This window comes from Falco naumanni, chromosome 16 (assembly GCF_017639655.2).
Source record: "Falco naumanni isolate bFalNau1 chromosome 16, bFalNau1.pat, whole genome shotgun sequence".
Taxonomy (NCBI): domain Eukaryota; kingdom Metazoa; phylum Chordata; class Aves; order Falconiformes; family Falconidae; genus Falco; species Falco naumanni.
In genome coordinates, this window is record NC_054069.1 from 2,692,060 (window position 1) to 2,712,016 (window position 19,957).

Here is a 19,957-nt window from a genome sequence, read left to right on the forward strand (position 1 = left end):
GGGGTTGGAGGTATCTACTCTTTGTGTGCCATTCCTATTCCCTGGGGTTGGAGGCATCTACTCTTTGTTGCGCCATTCCTATTCCCTGGGGTTGGAGGCATCTACTCTCCGTGTGCCATTCCTATTCCCTGGGATTGGAGGCATCTACTCTCCGTGTGCCATTCCTATTCCCTGGGGTTGGAGGCATCTACTCTCCGTGTGCCATTCCTATTCCCTGGGGTTGGAGGCATCTACTCTCCGTGTGCCATTCCTATTCCCTGGGATTGGAGGCATCTACTCTTCGTGTGCCATTCCTATTCCCTGGGATTGGAGGCATCTACTCTTTTGTGTGCCATTCCTGTTCCCTGGGATTGGAGGCATCTACTCTTCGTGTGCCATTCCTATTCCCTGGGATTGGAGGCATCTACTCTTTTGTGTGCCATTCCTGTTCCCTGGGATTGGAGGCATCTACTCTTCGTGTGCCATTCCTATTCCCTGGGATTGGAGGCATCTACTCTTCGTGTGCCATTCCTGTTCCCTGGGATTGGAGGCATCTACTCTTCGTGTGCCATTCCTATTCCCTGGGATTGGAGGCATCTACTCTTTTGTGTGCCATTCCTGTTCCCTGGGATTGGAGGCATCTACTCTTTTGTGTGCCATTCCTGTTCCCTGGGATTGGAGGCATCTACTCTTCGTGTGCCATTCCTATTCCCTGGGATTGGAGGCATCTACTCTTCGTGTGCCATTCCTATTCCCTGGGATTGGAGGCATCTACTCTTCGTGTGCCATTCCTATTCCCTGGGGTTGGAGGCATCTACTCTTCGTGTGCCATTCCTATTCCCTGGGATTGGAGGCATCTACTCTTCGTGTGCCATTCCTATTCCCTGGGATTGGAGGCATCTACTCTTTGTGTGCCATTCCTGTTCCCTGGGGTTGGAGGCATCTACTCTTCGTGTGCCATTTCTATTCCCTGGCTAAATCGTGGCGCAGAGCAGCCATGCCAACGCCTGCAGCAAGCGCTGCAGCAGGACTCCGCATCCCGCTGCAAAGGCACGAAGGCGCCAGCTGGTGACCACTAACGACCCTCCAGCCCCTTGCCCAGGGTGGGGATTATCACTCCCACCTCCCCAGCCAGCCTTAAATTTCCCCAGAACATCTGCATAAATACATTTAAAGTGAAAGATGGGCTTCCGACGGGTTGCCAAGCCCCATCTTCTTACTGATCGGGCTTAAGTTGAACATGCTATAACTTTAATTTTCTTAAAAGGAAATGTAAGTTGCTGAACAACTTAGGTAAATGTACCAATTAGCAGCTACCAAGTATATTCACATAAACATTAACTACCATCTATTCAACACATTCCACAACCCCAAAGATAATAATGATTTCCTTTTGATCCATAAAAACATCTCTCTGCTCAATCAACGCTTCGCGGCGGCTCTGAGCTCTGACGTATGCCCGAGCGCTCTGGGACTAAATTAGTTTGGAAATCTTTAGCTCTAATTAAATAACATTATTTCTTTTGTCTGGCTCCAGCGACGCATTCTGCCTTCGCAACAGAAGGAGGGAGCCCAAGCGAAGGAGGGGAAGGGATGCAGCTTGCAGAGGTTGTTGGTGCAAGCAAAAGCCCCTCCGACAGCCGCGTTCTGTGTTCCGATTCATTTGCAGGCGCCTTTCATGTACGGGCACATGGCAGAGCGCTGAGCTGCCGAGAAGGGTTGATTGAGCAGAAGGATGGATCAAAAGAAAATCATCATTATCTTTGGGGTCAAGTGAAGGAAGAGAAGGCAGTGGCTGAAGTTTGGGGGTAGGGTACTTGGTAGGGTTGCGGAGAGGGAAAACCAAGCAGAGGGGAAATTACAAACCAGAAATTAGGACGCATTTTCCCGGTGGCGCGCGGACTCTCCCGAAGTGCACCTTCAACCAGAACTAGGACCTTAATTCTGTTTTTTTGGCTGCTTCAGACTGATTAGTGTTCACCTAAACACTCTTGGTTTCATCTTTTTTTAAGGACTTTTTGTCCCTAGAAATTAACAAGGTAAAAATAACCAAGGGAAAAAAAAATACAACAAGGGAAAAAAAAAATACCCAAAGTTCAATTTAAACCAATGTAAATATATAAACAGTTTCACTTTGGGGGTTGAATAATCAGGATGTATCTGGGAGCAACACAGCCTGGGTTTTCTCCAAGGTTTTCAAGAAAAATAGCTTTTTTATTAACTTCTCTGAGTCCACATTCATTCTGGGAAGTCTCACCGACACCACCTGAACTCCTGATAAGCACTCACAACTGCTTTGCCAGCCTGCCAACAAAGCCTTCGCCAACAAAGCATCACTCTCCCACCTACTACCCCAAAAAGGTCTTGACAAGATGTTGGGAGTCATCTCCAGTTTGCAATCCCATGCTGGGGAGTCATCTCCAGTTTGCAACCCCATGTTGGGGAGTCATCTCCCGTTTGCAATCCCATGCTTGGGAGTCATCTCCAGTTTGCAATCCCACACAACACACTCCTGTGCTGCCCATGGGAAAGATGAATTACTGACAAACACACGATGAGAAAACGTACGTATGAAAATAGATGGTATGAAGATAGTTTTAAAACTACTAGTATTAAAGCCTTTCCTCAAGCCTTGAATTTCAAAAATTAAAGCAGTTTTCTCAAGGTTCCTCCTCCCGGTCCTGCCACAAAGCAGCGCCGCAGCAAGGGCAACGCTTGCCACACTGATGGCACCGACGCTCCTCATATCCTTAAATTTACGCACATACACTCCTGAATTGGCGCGTGTATTTGTAGAGCTGAAGTCCCGAACATTTTGTGCCCGCGTTACCCCAGAATTGCCGCACTCCCTAAGCGCCTGCCTTTGCTACTGCCCTCAGGATGCAGACGCACCCCCGTGGTGCTCACGACAGATTCATTTCCAGTCCTCTTGATTTAGCCACAAACCCTTTTGTCAAAAAGCCACTCAGTGGGACCGCCGGGACAAAAAAAACTCCCCAACCCCCGCCAAGATGGTGAGGAGATGGGACTCACCGAGAACAGTCAGCCGGGCAGGTCTGGATCGGATGGCCGCTTGGATGGCCTGACATTCATAGACGGCGTCATCTTGGAGATCAGCTCTCAGGATTTTCAAGTGATGCTGTCCGGACAGATGGTCTCCTACGACCAGATAGCGTGGATAACCTGCAGGAGGCAAAGCAGGGGGTGAGGAGGCAGCTGATGAGCCCAAGGATGACGAGGACACAGCCCAGAGCCCCTGATACCCCGCAGCAAAGAGCCAGGGGCCAGGCAGCTCCTTCCCCTCCTTGGCAGCCAGCCCAAGAAGAGAGATGGAGAGGCCTCCCAAATCCGGGAAAGAGACTGACGGTTTTGCTCTAACAGTTCAAAACAGAAGTGCTGATGAAGGAGCATCAATGGCAATCCCTAGGGAAAGGGATGAGCCTTTCCACCAGGAAACCCACGTCACCTCTGGCTCCTGATTCCCTGAACTCCTTAAGCATTGCATGCGCTTGTGGTGAAACCCTGGGACACTTCCACTATTAGGGTGGCTGGGCAGGGGTCTGCAGGGGTCCTGACAGCCCTGGTCAGCCTGCCCCGTGTTGTGAGACACCTGAAGCACCACGGGAGGACGGCTGCCATCACCCCATCCATCCCTGCGCCGGTGATTAATGCGCTGCGTTAACGCAGGCAGCCTGGCATGCTCTCATGTTTTTGTTGTTTTGCAAGCTCTCAGCAGCAGGATTTGCTCTCCTGAACCGCAAGAAATACAAATGATGGGTTTGTTTGTATTTAGCTAATTAGATGACTGGCTGAGCTGGTATCATATGAGCTGGCAGTTCCTCTGGCTTAAAGCAGCCCCAGCACCGTTAATTGTGGAAGTCGTTCACATCAGCTACATACTTCAGTGGAGCTGTTGTTACCCGTTCATGTTGCAAGGTCTTGTATGGAAAACTCAGCTCTCTAATATACGTAAAAGTTGTGGCACAGAGCTTTGAAAAACAGTTGAAGAGGGGACTGCTCAGTCAGGCAAGTCTGAGAGATGCGTAATTATATGTATTAAAAAAAAAAAAAAAAAAAAAAAGAAAGAAAAGAAAAAGCAGGCATTGCACTCTGGAGGTCCCTGGAGACCAAGAAACACAAACCCTCCCCTGGCTTCTGAATGTCACTGCTTGACTTGGAGAAAAACCCTCTCGGGTCTCCCGTGCTCTGCAGAAGTCGAGCTGTGGCAACGTCACACGCGTACAGCCTCTGCTGCCCTCTCGGCTTTCCAGCCAACGCTCTCCCTCAGTCGTGTGAAATATTTCACTAAAAAAAAAATAATCAGTATTTCCCAGCAAAATATATAGAATAAAATGTAGAACCTCTCCACTACTGTTCCAGAACCTTCGGCAGCTGCAATAAACCCTCAATCACAATGCAAGCGTGGGATTAAGCAACGAGAAGTCTGGGGAATTTTATTACCAAACCAGAACTTGCCAAAAGTACAGCTTAAGGAAGCCACAAGTGCTTGTGGGCTCCTCTGGACTGCCATAAACACATTTATTCAAAGCAAACAGAGACTTTCTTGGTTTGGGTTGTTTTTTTTTGGAGAATGTCAAAACAGGCACTTTCAATGTTTACAAAACATTTCAGTCTGTGTTTTGGAAACATGAGGTTTGTTTCCAAAAGTCAACTGAAAACCAAAGTCAGGCTTTCCAAAGGGTCAGGTCACACCTGTGGGAAATCAACCGTTTTGTTTCAAGTCAGAGTAAAAGAAGTTTTTGTTTATTCTGAGTTTTAACAACAATGTTTGAATTGGCTGGAAGGATTTGTAGTTGAAATGAAAACACTCATTAGTCTTAAAATAAATATTGTAGGTGCCCCTGCAGCGCTGCGCAGGGAGAGCTCCGGTTTTCCAGGTTTAGGTAGGGTCAAAACTTACTTGAGAGATCCCGTCCGACTCCCAGGGCGAGCCCGTCTTTGATCCACAGCACGATGCCATTGTACTCGGGGATGGCACAGAGCAGCGTCACGGGCTGCCCGGCGATCACCACCTGGTCCTGGGGCTGCTGCGTGAAGGACGAGGCTTGACCTGGAGCAGGGAAGGAGAGAGGAAGAGGAAGAGGAGGCTGTCACTGCTCCGGTGCTTCCCCATGCAACGCAGCGCCTTTGGGATGCACCAGCCCGAGATGCTCCTGCCGTGGTGCAAACCCGAGGCTGAATTCTGCAGCGATTCATTAAGTGACTACTTATGGCTCCTTCATACACTTAAAAATTTGCAGCGCTTTTCCTTCCTGGGGAAAAGAAAATGATACAGCAAAGAGGTGCCAGGGTTTCCTCTTACTGTTTTCTTCCAAATTGTGCTGCTCGTGTTTTAGCCATCATGACCAAAGCAGTAAAATTAAATATTACACCTGCTACCCCTAAAGGTCCTCTGCTTCCGAGTCCCGCTCCCACCTCACGTGCTCTCTGGAATCAGGATGCATAGGTAGGAACCTGCTAGAAAACAGGCAGGAGAACTGCCTGCTGCTGGCCCCTCTCCTTCCAGAGTGTAACCTACTTGTATTTGCTGCAAGCATCACACACACGCCCGGAGATGAAAGGAAGTGACAGCCCTGCACTGTTTTTTTGGGTTTTTTTTTGGTTTTGTTTTTTTTTTTTTTTTTTCCCCTAAAGTTTCACTCTTCAAACTTCCAAACTATCCAACCTTGATGAGCCAAGCCCTTAAGCACGGCAGCTGACACAGGTGGACCAAATGTGATGGGCTATCATCTCCCTTCCCACCCTTCCCCACCCTGAACGCTGCAAGACCACCCCAAAGCCCTGGGGTCAGCTCCTGCCACCCTGAGGTGGCTCACACCTGAGGTGTGAGATGAAACTTCTCATTTTCAACAGAAAGCGCTCAGCCTTTCACGGCAGAGTTTGCTAAGTGCTGGCATGACGTTTTATTTTCACTCTTTGAAACGCATCATCGTCCCTTGGCTTTGCCATGATAGGAAAACATCCAAAGTGTTAAATGCTTCTGGTTTTTTTGTTTTTTTTGTGTGTATTTTTTTTGTTTTTGTTTTTGTTTTTGTTTTTTTTTTCTTTCCAAAAAGAGTGTTCTGCTTTTCAGTCTGGGAAGATGAGGATCTGGGATGCTCATGCAACACATCCCTGCGGTTCAATGGTGCCAGTTTGCTCCCTCCTCTTGGATCTGAGCGTGTAAATAATAAAAGGAAGAACAAACAGTGACACAGCCCCCCGAACGTCAATATTCCTCCAGGGTATCTTAGAGATGGCTTGCTCTATCCCAAGCTAGCCATACATGTAGTGCCACAGGCTAACGCTGGAAGGTCCCAAATGTAAAGCCCCCCAGGCTGACCCACTGAGAGCTGGACCCCTTGTGAGCGTGGTCTTTCATGTGAGTTATTTGCAGGGCACCTGAAGGGCGCTATCGCTTCGGAGCCCTTAAAATCCTGCTCTTACTTGGGATAGAGGAGAGATCCAGGAAAGAGAGAAGTTGGGAGCAAGGCAGAATGGCTGGATTGTGACCGGCTGCGTTAGCTGATGGGTTCGAAGGATCAGAAGCCTCGCTGTGTGTGAATTATCGTCCTGCCACAGCCAGAGAATTAACAACCCACACCCCTCAGCCGAACATCACCTCAAGACACGGAATCGTACCGCGTTGAAGAAAAAAAAAAAAAGTTTCTCTTTAAAATCCATTTGTTAAACCAGGACAGTCTCCACGTGAACCGCCCTAAATCAATTCAATCCTAATTTACATTAATTCAATTTAATCACTGGCTGATGATTAATCCTAAACCAAGGTTAAACAGGACACAAGTTCCCACAACTAAACTTGTTTCCAAACGAGTCGTTGGACCGTGCCTACAGGGCAAAGCTACAAAGCTCAACGCACACATAAACCAACATACATCCCCGTGTGAGCATTTGGATTTCAATTTCATTTATCGTAGCTTAACTTAAACTTGCTCTTCGCCAGCTGAAGATGCATGGGGGAGAGCAGAGTGATCCTTTCTAGATTTCTCCCAGTTCAAAAAGCCCTGCTGAAATTGTCACCCATCTCCCCGCAGCACCCAGGAGCACGTCCAGCATCCCATTCCCGGGTATTTCGAAGGTCCCAGCTCTCCCAGCACCCACATGTTTGCAAGGAAATTTGATTTTCATCACGGGTGCTCCAAAAGCCCGCAGTGGTGGCTCTTGGTGCAGTGCTCCATGCACAACGGGACAGGTTTATCCCAAGAAGATTCCAGCTGTTTCTGCTGGGAGATCCTTGCTGGAAGTCATGGTGGCCTCCAATACCAGCAGAAACCCTTGCTATGCTGAATTAAGATTGAGAAAATTGATTTCAAAGGGAATATTAATCAGCTCTGTATTCTATTTGGACTCATAAAGGACAAGCGCTACTAGGATACGAGGGAAAAGCGGGGATGAGAGAGAAAATTAGGAGAGAAAGCAGAAAAAAGTGAGCATTTTGCTTTGCTGTTTTGTGGTTTGTTTTTTCTATATATTATTATTTTTTTTTCCCACTGGCTAACTATGTTTTCCCATCTCTTCCCATAATCTTGACAATTCTCAAGGCAAGCCAGGCAAGCGGGGACAGGGCTGGAACGCAGCAATAACCCAAAAAGATTGTTTTATCAGTGACAACTATCAGCTTGTCAGCTGGGAGCTGCGAGCGTCCTAATGAGAAAGCAGAAGCACGAAGTGGTGGCCGTGCCCTCCGAAAATGCCCATTAAGCAGAGGCTTCGTTTGGTAATTGCTGTTAGAAATGAAACCCTTTGTAGGGTCGGTGGGTTTTTTTGTTTGCTTGTTTGTTTTCATTTGTTTTTCTTTTTCTTTTTGTTTCTTGATTTGTTTTCGAGAGCAACTGATGGTCATGGAAAATTACAGCAGAAACATGGCATATGTCTCCTGTCTTTTCCTTCTCTCTGTTTGTTCAGCGTGAAAAATTGTCACTTAAACCCGGTTTTGTTTTTTTTTTTTTTGTGTCCAAGGCTCCATCTCAGCTCAGACTCAGTCGCAGGAGAGGAGAGATGGGGTAAGGACCTTAAGAGCATTACCTGGCCCAGTCCCTGCTCCGCGGCAGGATCATCTCTCCCTACAAAAAAGCAGCGGGAAAAAAAAAGAAAAAAAAAAAAAAAAGTACAAGGCAGAGCTCAACTAGCTTTCAAATCAGCTTAAAGTCTGATTACTGGGTTTAACTGGGTTTGGAAGATCAGAGGCCTGCCCATGTTACAGCTTTCAGCTGTCTTATGTCTTAATGTCAAAGGAACAAGTAATTTGCAGAAAAATTTTGAGAGAGATAAGATACTTGACAGAAAATAACTGAAAACGGGGAGACTGGGAGAGGGTGATTTACAAACGCAGGCTGAGCCGTTTCGGCTACGAGAAAATGGGCTGAAACACATCAATTGGGTGGGTTTTTTTTCCCCAAACGTTTACAACATTATTACAAAATGGTGCTTTGGTTTCAAAGCAGGGTGGTTTGACTCCAAGAACAGAACAAAACAAGCACTTCGACGCCCACACAAGATACCGTTGGTCAACCAAAGATTTCCCGTTCTCCTCCCTTCCCGTAAATAGGGTATCAGCCAAAAAAAATATCTGGTTTTAACCATAACCTGGCTTCCCAAATCCAAAGCCTTGCAGAGGATGGAATTCAGACCCCACGAGCCCAAGCAGAAGTCCAGGCAAGGTACCCCCAGCAACCACCAGCCACGTTCCTCCGGCTTTTGGAATGCGCTCGCTGCCCTGTGGCACCAGCTGCAAACAGCAGGGATGGGGCAGCAATGCCCCCCTACCCAAGTGTACTCCTCTTTTACTGTTTTTACCCTGTTTTTCCCCACTTGGCACGCTTTCAAAGAAAGAAAGAAAGAACCCAGCTGACACTTGGCTTGGTGCAAGCATTTGCTTGGGAGCCGCTCGGCACCGACTCCCCTTGCACCAGCATCCGCGTGAGCATCTTCTGCTCCGCAGCCAGCGGAGAGGAGGAGCAGCCAGCAGATGCAAATATTAGGACTCTGGATTCACTGTTGGGTTTTTCATTTAAATAATAATAAATAAAAAAAAGCGCAAATGGCTATGCAAATGAGATGCTAGCCATGCCTCTTGGCCACCTCCCAGCACGATGGCCAAGTCCCACCTGCACCCTTCAGCTGAGCGCAGGTTGTCAGCCCCAGGTCAACCTGTGATCGTAGGGGGATGCTTTGGTGTCAAGAGAAGCCACGAGAGGCTCTTGATCTCAGAGCCTTGTCTTCTTCTGGTTGCTGGCTTTGCTTTGCTCCCTGAGGAGCTATTTACACTGCCAGGCGACTGCGTGACCTGTTTTCTGGCTCTGCGATCTCCCACCTTCCTGGAGGAAGCACCTCTAAAACAAAAGCAGGGGGCACTTCTCGCAGCTATTGAAATCCTGAACGGCAGGAACGGGAGAATAAAGGAGCCACCGCGAGCAGTGAGCAGGCAATAAAGCTAACCCTGCTTTCAAAAATCACAGGCAGGACCATTATGAAGTCACAAGCATGTCATGAAAGCTTAAGGGGGAAAAAAAAAAAAAGAGGAAAAAAAGAGAGAACCACTTTAGAACTCTTTCTATTTCCTTAATAGATTTTGCACCTGTGGCTCCTGTTTCGCAGTGTTTCTTTGTAATGTTGCCTTGTTCTTTCAACCAAAGGCTGAGTTTTGCGATGTTTGCAGCGTTCCAAGGGAAATCACGGCACCAGGGCCGGAGCATCCCTTTTCGGAGAAGCCTCACCACCCCATGGATGATTAGCAGGACCACAAATCCCATTTCACCACCCCAGAAACGAGTAGGAGGCATCGACATGCCAACATCGCCAAGGTCACGCAGGGCATCCGCGCCGCGGCAGGACCTCGCCGCTCCTTCCCATCGCCAAAGCGATGCTGGTGACCGGCTTTCTAAGCTCTCCAAAGACTTGAAATCTGTTTGCCTGAGTTCTTGTCTGAATTATTTCAGCTGGCAGCCTCCTGCGTCAAAACCAGCCTGCCTGCAGACAACTCGCTGCGAGAAGAGAAGAGGCAACCGGGAACAGCAGATAGTTAAATTTTCATTACCCGAGAGAAGTGAGTATTGTAGTAAGAAGCAAGGGACTTACAGAGGGAACAATGACTCATTAGAAATGGAGACACCGTGGCTCCTTTTATGTAAGTGGTGCTTTGAATTTCCATTGTGTTCTGAAAAGAATTAGTCCTTTTTGTTGCGGAGAGAAGTGGCAAAGGAGGACTATGAAGCTCCTCGTAAAAATATTACTGTTCGGAAATGAAAGGCTCAGTGATTAAGAGCAGTGGGACATTCTCCTGGTCCCTCAATGTGGAGAACTAATTCTTCCCTCGACTGGGAGCCGGGATGATGTGCTGGGAGGATGATCAAGGGGCTGCTGTGTGACAGCCTAAGCCAAGGCGCTATCCTGGAAGGGTCCCTCTTCAGCCCAAGCAGATCCCACCACTGCGTGTTGTAAAGTCACCACTTCAGTGATCACCAGGGATGTAAAGTCACAGCATCGCAGCCCAGCTCGGCGCTGGCTTCCCACGACGCGATGCCTGGGGATGGAGCCACCTCTTGGCCATGGAGAGGACTGGGGAAGGGGGGGGAGGGGGGGCTGCATGCCCACGGTTTCCCGACAGACCCAGGCTTGTCTCCGCACCACCCCGCACAGCTCCTGCTATCGATCCCGTGACAAATGGGCTACCTCTCCGCACTCCTTCAGATGGGTCCTGTCCTCCCCGCCGAGGACAAGGAGCTCCCTGCATACGGCCCATCACGGTTCAAAACACACGCCCGCATCGATTTTTAGATGATTAGGAAAAGCAAGCAGACAAAAGCGTTACATTATTTACAAAGCTCTCTAGAATTGTCAGTCATGGGGAAGCGCGGCACGAAAGAGGGAGAGCGGGGAAGAGCCGTGGGGATGGAACAGCCGCCCATCACCTTCCTCCCAGTTACCTCCCAGTGAGAGATGCCACCAGCTCAGCCCTGAGGTGGTGTGCAAGCTCTTGGTTGAGCACAGCAGTGGAGCAGAAAGGGATGGCCAAGTGGCACAGCGAGGACTTCCCCAGAGAAGGACAAAGGCGAGCTTATCCTGCACCTTCGGAGAAGCAAAAGGATCATCCCCAGACAGGGGCAGATGAATTGCACCAGCAATGATGTCCACAGTAAGGAAACACGGAGCAGCATCCCTAAGGGAAAGCCACTTGGTGGTGGCCACAGCCATGTTGTGTGCTTACTCTCCGCCTCATGGAAGGGAAAAGAAAGGTAGTTTGAGTTCATCCCTTGCATAAGCTTTCTATTATTTTATTTTGTTTCCTTGGGGGAGCGAAGAAAAAAAAAAAAATCTGTTTGAACAAAAATGTCAGTTTGGCCTTTTTTAGTTTGACTACGTAAGTCTGGCTCATGTGGCTTCTGTATGCTTGAGGTTGCTGAATTATTCAATTGGAAAGAAAGAAAAAAAAAAAAAAAGAAACAAAAAAAGCACAACACCCTTCAGTCCAGGAATGAATCAGCTGTACGGAAAGGCAAGCGGCAGCCGGCTTCTCCGTGACCACCCAGCCGTGTGAGCTGTGAGCTGGCACTGGATGTGTCCCTTCTCCTAGCACAAAGCAGGGAGCTGAGCTCACGCCTTCCTCACCCACAGACACTGAGGGAGGTGGGATCCACTTTTCCCTTGAAGCATCCCAACAGGCAAAGCTGGCAGTCCTGGAGCTGGTCTCCAGCCAGCCACGCAGCTAAGAGGGGAAGGAGGAGCCGCACCAAGGTGGAACCAAAGCCACAATGATGCTGGGTGCTGGGACCACCCCAGGAAAAGCCATGCCCACAGCCAGGGCCGAGTTTAAGGTGCAGAGGTGGTGCTGGGCTCTTCAGCTTGGCCCCTGGGTAACCCTTTGCCTCCCGGCCACGCACCAGCTCCGAGCAAGCCGGCGCAGCCTCCGCTCATCCCGCGGTGATGTCAGCTATTTTCCTAATGCCGCTTAGAGAAGAAAGATCAGCATCCCACTGTGTCCACTAAGTAGCTTCAAACGGGAGACAGGGAAATTTTGAATAAGATATTAGACCTTTTAGAAATCTTTTTTTGTCTATTAGTCACACAGGCGAGAGATCTGAACTATCGAGCATTCCACTCGCTTTGATACCCACATGAAATCCCAGCACTGCTTTCAAAGTCACTGTGAGTAGTTTGATCAGCCATGCAGAAAGGGCTTAAATGTCATCGTCTGCTCCGTTATTAGCTACCGACTGGGAAAGGTGTAAGCGTATACTTACCGTGGGATATTTATTAGCAACTTTCTCGCAGCACCAGCTTTGAGAATTACCTCTTGCGAGGTTCAACGCCTGTTCTTGGTAGCTGCACTGATAGAAAACAAACTAACGTACCGCATCAAGGCATCCAAAATTATTTGTCCCCCAGCAGCAGCTTTCCAGTGACCTTGCAGACTGGACCGCGCTGAATATTCAGACTGGACGGATGGCTCCTGGTTGTTCTGCTTTAACAACCTCGCCTGTACCGCCTGCCCGGGTAAAGCTGCATTCGTCAGAAGCAGCGTTATCTTCTATCAGACAAGATGACAGAGCAGGGGGAAAAAAAAACCCAACCCAAGTAGATGAGGTCTGGGGCACACAGGACATCCTGAGCCAGAGAGGAGCGGGGGGCTGAACGCGGTGGTGTTTTGCCACAAGGGCTGGCACGCCAGGGCTTTGCTCCTGCGGCAGAGAAGCAGGCGAGGCTTCGTGGGGGGGCAGCAGCAGAACTGAGGGGTCACAGGGGGCAGAGCTCGCTGTGTTCCCAAAGCTAACGGCAGACACAAGAGGTGCCTGCAAGTGCAAGGGCTGCTGCCCCGTCCCGGAGCCTGGGCGCTGCAGCTACCCCACCGCCGGCGCCAGGGCAAGCGAGAAGCTCCGAGCATCCTGCCAAGGCAGCTTGCGGTACGGGGGTGATGCCTGTTCTTGCTAGAAACCAGAGCAACAGCGTGACAGGCGATTTCAAAGGCACTGGGAAACCTGGGCACGGTGCTGATCAGCATCCCCTGCTTGAGACAGGAGATGCTTCGCTCTCGTGAGCAGAGGGGAATAGATTTCCTCACATTGATCCACCTGGAGGCCCCAGCTCCCGTTGAAAATTGCCAATGACTCTAAGAAATATTTTGTTATCAGCATTCCTGAGGAACCTGTCACAGAATAATAAATTACCATTTGCTCTTCTGTCAAGGCGTAGCTGTCCTGGCACGGCTCCACAGCAGCCAGACTGACGGGCTCACGAGGGAGCCGGGAGGAGAAGAGGAGATGCTTCGGTAACTCCAGCCAAGCCAGCTTTCTCCGTGGCAACGACAGATGCTTTTCCGATGCTAACTATTTGTAGCTGACAAACAGTGCTCAGAAAGGGGTCGGCAGGTCCTTGGCTGCAGGAGTCTTGCAGAGAAACCCCTGGGACCTAAACCCACCCCCTTTAATCCGCAAAGGAGGAAAAAGGAACTTTTCCTTCTGAAATAACAGCTGATGCTCAAACTAGCAGGCAGCAGTCTGCCCCCCGCAAAGTCTCCCAGATAAGGAGATTTTATGAAGGATTTTATCCATCATGACCTTCTGAAATCTCTCAGGTGATCCCTGGCAGCCCTGGATTACATTCAATCCGGGTGCATCCCTTTAACCCACCCTTTGTTCCCAGATCGGGGCTGCTCTTTTGAAATCCAGCCCTCTCCGTCTCAGTGAGTTAGAGGGCACACAGGACACTCGTCCGTCGGAAAACGAGAAGGGTGGATAATCCATTTCACAAACGATTTGGAGATTTCAAAGCCTGGCTCTGCTCCCAGACAAGTGGCAACTGGAAGTTGTGGAGTCCGCAGGGTGGAAAATTAGACCAAAGAGCTCGCCTTGGGGTCGCACCACGTTTCGCTTCTATCCTCGTTTTTCAAAATCCGTTATCGCACGCTTTGAGGCGCGGAGAGAAATCAAAATGAAGATTCATTTCAGAGCAGAAAACGCAGCTATTTAATACTAAAAGCTACTGAAAGATTCTGCTCCTTCTCAAAACAGTTTTGAGCGTAAGTAGTCTCACTACAGGTCGGTGATGCATTCTGCCCACCGTATAGATCGGGGGACTCACGCAGAGCGGTTAAAGTCTCTCTACAGGACTTTTGTCTCCAACTTTGCAGGCGCTTGAATTGCCACCACGCCAGGTGCCCTCCGACAGACCCCTCCCCTGCATGAGAAACGCCTCGGGGGGGTACCAATCTGCACGTAGCCAGGTAGGAAAATGCAAGAAGAAACCTTACTATTGCCCTGAACCACCGAGAGGCCGCTGACGGCACAAAACATTGACCGTGTGGCTTCTGGGGGTCCATCAGCGACGTGATGTTACGGCTGCGCCGAGGCTGAGGACTTGCTCCGGCTCCCTGCCGAGTTGGGGAGCAGGGTAAGATTGCTTCAGGTTATGTTGTGTGGATGATCAGGTCTGAAGATGAAGTGGAATGAGAATTAGCAGGTTTCTGCTGTAATTATTGTTTATCCGGATTTTTCCAAGCAGAAATGATTGTAAATACACGCACTTCCCCCCTTCCTCTTTTTTTTTTTTTTTTTTTTTTTTTAACATGCAAGATTCATATTTAGACTTCAAGCAAATTATTCTGAAGAACAGCCTAAAGTTAAGCATATACCATACGCACAAAAACAAAGTGGCAGGGAAAAGACAGGAGATAAGAGACGCGGAGATGAACAGACGGAGCAGATCATCGGTTGAGTAGGAAACGTTTCACACACACGTCCATCCTCGTTACCTGAGGACTCAGATAATTTTCTATCCGCGCTTGTTGGCCCAATAAAAGCTGCCCTCCCCTGAAACCCATTGCTGCTACGGCGTCCGTAGACGTGCCTACAAAGTGCATTTCTTTGCTCAGCCATCATGGGGGAGGCCAGTGACCTCCACCGTTGCCTCCAACAACTGCCTCCTGCTTTTTTTGACTGGCTTTTACCCAAGAAAGCCAAAAGCCATGAAAAACGAGAAGACACATTAATTCAGTCAATATTTCTAGCCTGGCAACTGCTTTATCAGCCCAGCTGCACCCCTGGGAGAAGCTACAGGCTGTGTCTCACTGCTCCTAACAGACCCAGCAGCTTCTCTGCGTTGTTCTTGAAGCGGGGACCGCGTCAGAAGGGGACTCAAATGTATTTAACCACCAGCCTTTGCTGTTTGTTTTGTTCCTGGCTCCTTCTCAACGGTCCCCACTGAGGAGTCAATGGCTTGCAAAACCCCAGTCCAAGTCGAGATGAGCACATTTCCAGCCTGCTGAGTTAATTAGCAGGTAATGAGAGATGCTCATCAATAAACCCAGCTGTTTCCGACCCCCCTCCTGGGTTGAGCCTCCACGCCTGCAGGACAGAGGAATCTCTCCATCCCATGACGAGCTCCACGTGGCTCGCTTCGGAGATGATGCGCTCTCACCCTGGAGCAGCCAAACCCCTGGCCCTGCACAAGAAGGCAAAGCTCTGTGAGAGGTCACACAACCAGCACAGCAACAAAACCCCTTCTCAGTCAGGTTTTTGGGGGAGACGCGTTTCCACTTCGTGTGGTGGCAATGGATTCCTCGCCCAGGGTTAAGAGCAGGCAGCATAAAGCTGGGAGTCAAATTAAGGACCTTAATTTTCACAGCATTTCACTCTCTTGCAGCACAAATCGCTCTCCCAGGAACCCCCTTCTTGAAACCTTGAGCCCACAGCTGAGGATCGAACCCCCCGGGGGTGGTGGTGGGGTTCTTCTGCAGCATCAACCACAGCAAAGCTCAAATGCAGGTCCCTTCTCAGGCTAAAATCCCCAGAAATGGGGACAGAAAAGCCCCCCCGCCCCCCCCCCCCCACTTAGTAACAGCTGCACATTCAGCCTGTGCCACCTCCATTTCTGAGCTGAGGAAAAGCCTCCTGCCTTCAACGAGGCAGGAACATAACCTGTTTAAGGTTTTAGAGAGAAAGACACATAACCATCATCATAATTTTTAAGCAGCAATGTGCAACACAGCGCCTTACGGACTCCTATAAATTACTCGGCACCCGGCTGCCAGCTCAGCCTAAGCTCGATATTGCCTGCAGTAATTATTTGGATCAAATGCAGTTTATCTGCTTCATATTTGTGTTTCTGTGCTCTCTGGTAACTTATAAATGTCATTGCAGTGTTTATTTGTTATAATGAAACTTAATGACGTTTTAAACCAATGGCTGTGGTTGTGGGCTGCAGGTTTGAAGTAATCTCTTCATCTCAGGAGCAGGAGGCCCAAAGATAACATTAAATTACCCTATAGGAAAGGAAGATGTATGCAGACAGATATTCAGGGCTGTGTATTATTCATCGGAGAGATGACTAGCAATGAGCCACGGCGCCTAAGGCTATGGACTCAAAGCATTGTCACCCCGTGAAGGCGAATGTTCTTGTCCAAGGGGAACTAGTTGTCAAGTCACGAGCCCAAATGCATCTCAATCTGTTTTATTAAACCTTCTAAGGGATGCTGGGGTGGCTCGGCGCAGGATGCCGGCGTGAAACAGCTGGCAGGGAAGAAACGAGGTGGGGCGGCTGCAAAATGAAGCCGAGCTGGTTGGGAGAGAATCCGGCTTTTCTGAGGTTTCAGAAGGGGATGGGGAGGGCAGCTGTGGTACCCCATTTCAGCCCGATGCCTGATGCCGAAAGGCCATTCTCCTTCCACACGAGGCCCAGCATAAACTATTCTTGCCTTTGCTTCAGGCACTGCTCCTTGTCCTCCCTTCTCCTGAATAATTTCCTCCCTTGGTTTCTATTGCTGCGTGTATTTATAGACTCTGGTCGTGTCTCCCCTTGAGCCTCCTCCAGACTATATAAATTTACCTCCTTCAGTCTCTCCTCTTACAACCTGCTCTCTAATCCCTGGGCCATTCCTGCCACCACAGTTAGTTTTCTCCCCGCTCTCCCGGCTGCAGGGACCAGCACCACGCACGATGCTGCGCAATTACTGATGCCTTATTACCTCGGGATCTGCTGAAGCAAAATGCCTGTGGCAACAGCCAGGAACATCTTTCCCTCAGCTCCCTCCTCCCCATCAGGAGGTACAGCACCAAAAGCAGCTTTAACCCTTGCATCGCCGCCCAGCTTCAGCACCTCTGGTTTTTGGGCTCCCTCCCTTCATGTGGGCACTGTACGGCTGGGCTGATGCTTCCACACCTCTTGGCCATCAAAGCTCAGCAACACCCCCCTGGATTTCTCAGGAATAACGAAACAGCATCACTAGCCCCTTCCACAGCAGGGCAGCGAGGTTTTGTGGTCTCCAGGAAGCTGGACCCCAGCTGTCTGTTCAGTGAAGTTTGGCTTTTTGCCTTCACCTGCTTCTCCTGCACAAGGTCAGGCGGGTCTGGCGATAACCTGTGCTGCAGCCATCCGTCCTCAGCGGTACAGCTTCTGCCTTTTGCTCTAAACCCATGCAAAGATACCCCTCCTGCACCGCCACCAACCTGCCTGCCCCCCAGGGCTGTTGTGCCACCCCCTTCCAAACCCCTCAGCAACCCTGGGAATGCCAGTGCCTAGAATTTCCACCATTTCACGTGATTTTCGCGAAAGAGGCTCTCCAGGACAGTTGCCCTGGGGATGTGCAGCACAGGGAAGTAATTCCTAGAGAGGTCAAACACTACAAGCAAACACCTGTCAACGCATCATTCGCCAACCAACAGGAAAAGCAAAAAAGCCCGGGTAACTTATTTGATTAACCTCATCTGACCATCTGGATTAAAACCAGAAGCTATTATTGGCAGACACGTTACCTGATGACAACTGACAAGAGAAATTAATCTTCATTATATGCAATCCTTATGCAACCAGCCCTAGAGAACCTCCTGCAAGGATCTCGCTGCAAAAGCTTGTCTGAGATCCCGTCTGAGCCCCCCCGAGACCCCATCCCCCAGCTCCCTAGGAGCAGATAGGATCTCTGTGCATTCCAGCTGGGAGCACTGCAGATTAATGCACCCGCACACCGCTCCGTGCAGCACCCAGAGCCTCGGCAGAAGCCTCCTGTCCCCCAACCGACTGGCTATAACCTTGCTTAAAACCTCTGTGACATCAATTAATGAGAAGGAGAGGACTGTGCAGGGCCACCTGCAACGACCTTGCTTGCAAACCCTTGGAAAGGGAGTTAATTCTGGAATAATGCGGCGGCTCGGCAAGGAGGGGTGGCGGGGCCCGACGTCTTCCAAGCAGCTATCGAAACAAACAAGTTGACAAATGAGGCTGCCTCTTAATGAAGCCAAAGCCAAAGTCAATACTCGGCCCTTCTATCAGGGCACAGATCAAAGATGGTCTCAAGGGCAAACGACCTTGGTGGGGGTGGGACAGCTGTCACTCGGAGGAGGGAAGGGATGGCACGGGAATGAAAAGGAGCAGCCTTGGAAGAGGAGACAGACAAGGGTAACCTGCAGAAGAAGAAGAAAGGAAAAAGATTTAGGAGAGGAGATGTGCAGGAGGCTGGGGGGAAGCCTTTCTTCCAGGCCTGATGTGCTCTCTCAGCAATTAAATCCGGTTATTAAGATCCTGGTGTTCCATCCTCCGCTGTCACCGCTGCGCACCCGGAGCTACAGCCTTCTGACAAACCGTGCGGCGGGTATTTCATCTGCGGGGGCTTTCCTTCCCCTCCTCACCCCACTCACCAAAGACCGACACGGGGAAGGATCAAGGTTCCCCCACCTATAGCTGAGCGTTGGGGAGGGGGTTAAAACGTCACCTTCAAACCAGGTACACTGGGGGGCAACTTCTGCTGCAGCAAAGAGAGGGGCAGGGAGGGAAACAGGCAGGAAGGGAGAGGAAGAAGGAAACCCCCCGGAAGCGCACGATAGATAAAGAGGCCTTCTGCAAGAAGAAACGGGCAGCCCCGCGAGCAGCAGATGCCCGTAGACGGAGCCGCTCGCCGGCGCAGGGGCCAGCTGTCCCCAGACGGCTCAGCCCTGCGGTGCCCCTGCCCCCATTGCCGCCCTCCGAGCCATCGCTTTAGCGCTGCCCATCCCAAACTGGGCAGCCTCGCAGCCGGGAACGGCCAAGCCACGGGCTCCTTTGAGGCCACTACAAACCAGTACCCAGGCGGGACACCCAAGCCTGACCCCAGCCTCGCCGCGGTGGGCAGCCCACCTTGCTGCTCCTCCATACCCCGCCTTCCGTTGGCTTAGCCTTGCAGATTGCCTGAGAGTTTTACTGAATCTTTCTATATTTTGTGTTTGTGGAACAGTCAGCTATAGGAGCATCTGGATTTTAAAGAGTTCGCCTCCCCGTTAGAATGACGTTAGCACCTATTAACCTATGATGTATGAGTTGCTGTGCTGCTTGAGACTGTGTTACTGGAAGGTCCCTGCTCCACAGACCATAATACCCTTAGTCCTTACTCTCTAGACCATAACCAGAGCACCGAGGTTCTACTGCACACAGGATGAGTTACTGGACAACTGGGAAAATCAGATGTACAGCCGTCCAGCTTGGCAATTAAACTTACTTTTAAGGTGTCCCGAAGTGAACTACCCTCATTATAATACCAAAAAACCCACCCACGGGTCAAGAAGACCCTTGCCCAGGTGAAGACCCTTCCCCTGCGCAACCGTAGTAACAGAAGAGGCTGACGCTATGACAATTATATGCAAATTACAAACCAACCATTGTCACTGGGGTGTATAAATGAAATCGGCGCAGGCGCGCTTGGTTTGCGGCGATGCCACCGAGCACCCCGCGCTGCAGTGCAGGTGTTAAGAGGTTTGATTCCCGGGACAGGGATTCCTTCCCGTTTGTCCAGCACGTGATTTCACCCTCCGCTCGAGCCTTCTGCTGCCACGTGAGCCAAGAGCCCCGTAGCGCCCTGCCACGCCGCCTCCAGAAACTTCCACCATCAGCTCGGCTCCCCCTCCGTCTCCCTTTGAAAGCTCCTCGATTGAACGCTGGTCTAAGCTGATGGCAACAAAGGCCTGGCACACTTATCTCCAGGTCAACCTAAATATTTCAT

At 50.1% G+C, this 19,957-nt stretch overlaps 1 protein-coding gene across 2 annotated transcripts in view; it reads right to left on the reverse strand.

Annotated features, from left to right (window-relative positions):
* KIRREL3 (kirre like nephrin family adhesion molecule 3) overlaps positions 1-19,957 on the reverse strand; it is a 341,828-nt gene that overhangs the window by 95,693 nt on the left and 226,178 nt on the right. For both annotated transcript variants that reach the window (XM_040616226.1, XM_040616225.1), the window contains exons 3-4: positions 4,901-5,050; positions 3,013-3,162 (exon numbers count right to left, since the gene is read on the reverse strand). In XM_040616226.1, coding sequence (XP_040472160.1) covers positions 3,013-3,162; positions 4,901-5,050 — 300 coding nt within the window. The remainder of the gene's footprint in view (positions 1-3,012; positions 3,163-4,900; positions 5,051-19,957) is intronic.